At 45.4% G+C, this 3,290-nt stretch overlaps 1 protein-coding gene across 1 annotated transcript; it reads right to left on the bottom strand.

Moving 5' to 3' along the window:
* Window positions 1–646: 646 nt before the first annotated feature.
* On the bottom strand, window positions 647–940 carry PHALS_06226 (uncharacterized protein; the record flags this gene model as incomplete). The annotated part of the gene is made up of 2 exons (XM_024719475.1): window positions 647–778; window positions 839–940. 2 exons carry the CDS (start codon window positions 938–940, stop codon window positions 647–649), a joined length of 234 nt encoding a protein of 77 aa, XP_024584770.1.
* Window positions 941–3,290: the final 2,350 nt, after the last annotated feature.

Genomic DNA, 3,290 nt, shown 5'->3' with positions numbered 1-3,290 from the left:
TAAGCGGATTGCGATCCGCTACACTCGTACTGGATCTAAGTATAGAACGAAGGTCACCAATCCCAGCTTAGCTTCCTCTAAGCGAAAGAGCTACGGCAGCCCCGATGGATCAACCTTTACTACGTCCAGATACATTTACTCAGGATCAATTCGAATTGACTATGTCAAAATCTACATATACCCCGATTTTACCGGTAAGCCTGATAATCCACCGTAACATCAAGTGTCCACTTCAATAGTGAGACTTCTCACTATTTTCACTATCAAGTTAATAGTGGGACCAACATGAATTCTATCGTTGGTACTATAATCAATCTCTGAATGTATTATCGTTTTATCAGTATGGCACGCTAAGTGTCATGCTGATTTGAGTGCAGGATCCCCTTCCAAAGAAAAGTCGGATAGCGAGTTGCAATGCTCGTCTTTCTCCTGTCCAATCAGCAAAAAGTCTCTTTCAAAGGCTGCAATACTCGGAAAAATGATAGCCAAACGGCTTACAACTGGCGTAAAGAATTGAATCTGCCTTGGCACAATACGTCGTTGAAGCCTGTATTTGCATCCAAACATGAATCTAAACATTTTTTACATAGGCTCTCGACGGAAAGCAGACAAAAGATATCAGTGGTTCTGTTTGACCTGGTCTATCTTAACTTGTGCCCCAGTCGGCCCGCTGGAGTCGCTGCGCATACTGACGAAGAGGCTCACTCAGCACCTCCGTAAATATCTTGATCAGAAAATGAGTCAGGGCTGACGGTAATGAGGACGATGAGCCCATATTCTATGAGTTCCGAACAGCCAAGCCCATCTTGATTTTTGCGTGTAGATTGGCAATCCAAACCACTACTTTCTTAGCACGGCTTGCTGGCAGAGCCTCCATTGAATCAATGACGAAGATGGCAAAATCGCAAACTAAAACCAGAGCATCAGCGTAGGCTACCATATACTCTCCACGACGGATGTGAGCAAAAGCCAAATTGGCTTGAGCAAAATCTTTCTCCAACAAATACCTTTATTTAGTACATATCTGAAAGAGAATCTGATTATTCGGTGGAATCGGCTTGTTGCTGATTAAGCAGTGTGCTCAGTTCTTGCGGACGTGAACACGCTTTGGCTAGAACCGTTGAGAAGGCATCAAGACACAATGCTATTATATACCAGCCCGCGAGTGATTTACACGCTGTTTTTTCTCCTCTATATATAGGCGTACACGATGCTTGACAAGCCATTTTGTGACCCGTCAAATCGACAAGCAGTGAGTACTCACGATAATGAGACAAGTCGTCTTCATCTCGGCTGGAAGATTTTACTACCCTTGAAGGTACGTGATTAGACCAATCAGATTTTCACGAAAGCATTATCAACAAGAAATCTGTACTCTGTCCGAGCGACAAAGTCAATCTGGTTGAGAACGCTCCAAATGCGCATCAAGGCTGAGATGAGCTAGATCTCAAAATGATTCCTTGTGCTTCGTCAAGGCACTCCCTGGCAAGAGGCGCCCATAGCGGTTCAGAACCACGTCGTTGCTTTCAGTTAAATAATAGTTTGGCCGGTGAAAATGGTAGAGATTTTGCTTTGTATGCATCAAAGCTCTTCATTTCTGACTAGATCGTTTAAGTGGTATTTTAGTATGACTTTGATAATCATAAATAGGACAACAAATGTTCTCGCATTCTTATTAGATACTTATCGTATAGCTAATGAAAGTTTTTAGTGACTGAGAAACTGATCGATGCAGTAGACTGCAGACAGGGCGTTTATCTATTTAAATGGTATCTTTATAACATATGTGTGTCATCGGCGCGTTACTTTTGCTTTCTTGGCTCTCGGCCAGAGCGTCGCGGACTCTGCGCATGACGTCCGGAGTGTAGCCGGCTGATATGAGCAAGTAGAACATAAATGAGGAGCCACTTATTGGTGGTGTCAAAGGCGCTCGGGTGTTCATCAATCCATTTATGTAAAATGGGTTAAAACCTGTCGAGGTGTGTGCGGCGTAATTAATGCAAGCTCTTAGGGTGGGTATACCTCGATCCAGCCCGACGCCTCGAACTCACATATCACCGTCGAAGACTCTTTGCGACCTCGCCTTACGACAGCTTTAATTTTGCGGTTACTTCTGCCATCGATTCGTGCTTCATACCCCGTTTCGCCGACCCGCCTACTCAACCTTAGATTATAGCGCCTTTCTACAGACTTAAACATTCGTCTCCTGATATCTTGTTCGTAACGCATTTGACTGAGAGGACGTAAGGACCACCTCTCAAAGGTTTACGAGTATAAAGTTCGTAGCTAAGACTGTAGTTGCAATACACCGCGTCTTCGTGTACATCTTGCGTTGGCCTAACTTTAAGTCGACCAGCCCTCGAAGCTCACATTTGCACTTCAACTACAGTCAGTCGCCCTCGTAGTATTAAGCGAGCTAGGCGTTTGTTTAGGTATTAGTCGGACAAGTTCACTCTAATCAGCCGAAGCAACCCTATATTGTGGTGCTTTCTCTTCACCGGTCGCACTGATCTTGCGTTTACCTTTTGCTCTTTTGTAAATAATCGTGGGTAGTATTTACTCCCACCACAGTCGATCTGCCTAGCTGTATTTACCTTGGCTTTGACATCAGAGTCAGGCCGTTTTTGCTAACAATGGCAACCATTTCCACGGAGTCAACTCCGCGATCACCGTACGCCCATCGCCAAGCTCTGTGGCACCACCACGTCCAGCACAGCTAGATAATCTGCAACGCAAATCGCGGACGACGGGACATCAACTGCCAGCTGTTAATCAACCTACGATACGCTGGGTGCCTGACTACTCTCAATTTGAGACAAGATCAAGCGTATTAAAAACGATAGCGCAACGAATCAAGACCGTCCGTTTGCTACGCGCCGCGGTCCCTTTGTCAGCGGCTACGAAAATCTGTACGAACATGTAATTCCGGCTGCTCGTCTCACCACCGAGTACAGGCAGGCCGTAAGCTCTAATTCTTCTGTAAGTAAATCTGCGATATGGCGAGATTGTCTTGTTCACCTCCACGACTTTCAAGCGTACGCGCGCCGGGAAAACTAATTCGTCTACACGTCGGATAATGCCTTGATGAGATCGGGCAACCTACAACTTACGGTTTGTGGCATAAGTGTCACAATACATAAATCTCCAAGTACGAAATACAATGCTTTGCGGATTCGGCCTGTCTTCAGAAAGACGTCTCCGACCTTTTGCAACACAGGTTACGCAAGCTTACTCGGATAGAGCCGCCATCTTTGCGGCCTTATCTTCGTCGATCGTCTGACACTTCTTGG

The sequence above is a fragment of the Plasmopara halstedii genome, assembly GCF_900000015.1.
Source record: "Plasmopara halstedii genome assembly, contig: Scaffold_2956, whole genome shotgun sequence".
NCBI lineage: Eukaryota > Oomycota > Peronosporomycetes > Peronosporales > Peronosporaceae > Plasmopara > Plasmopara halstedii.
This window is presented reverse-complemented; position numbering and strand designations above follow the sequence as displayed.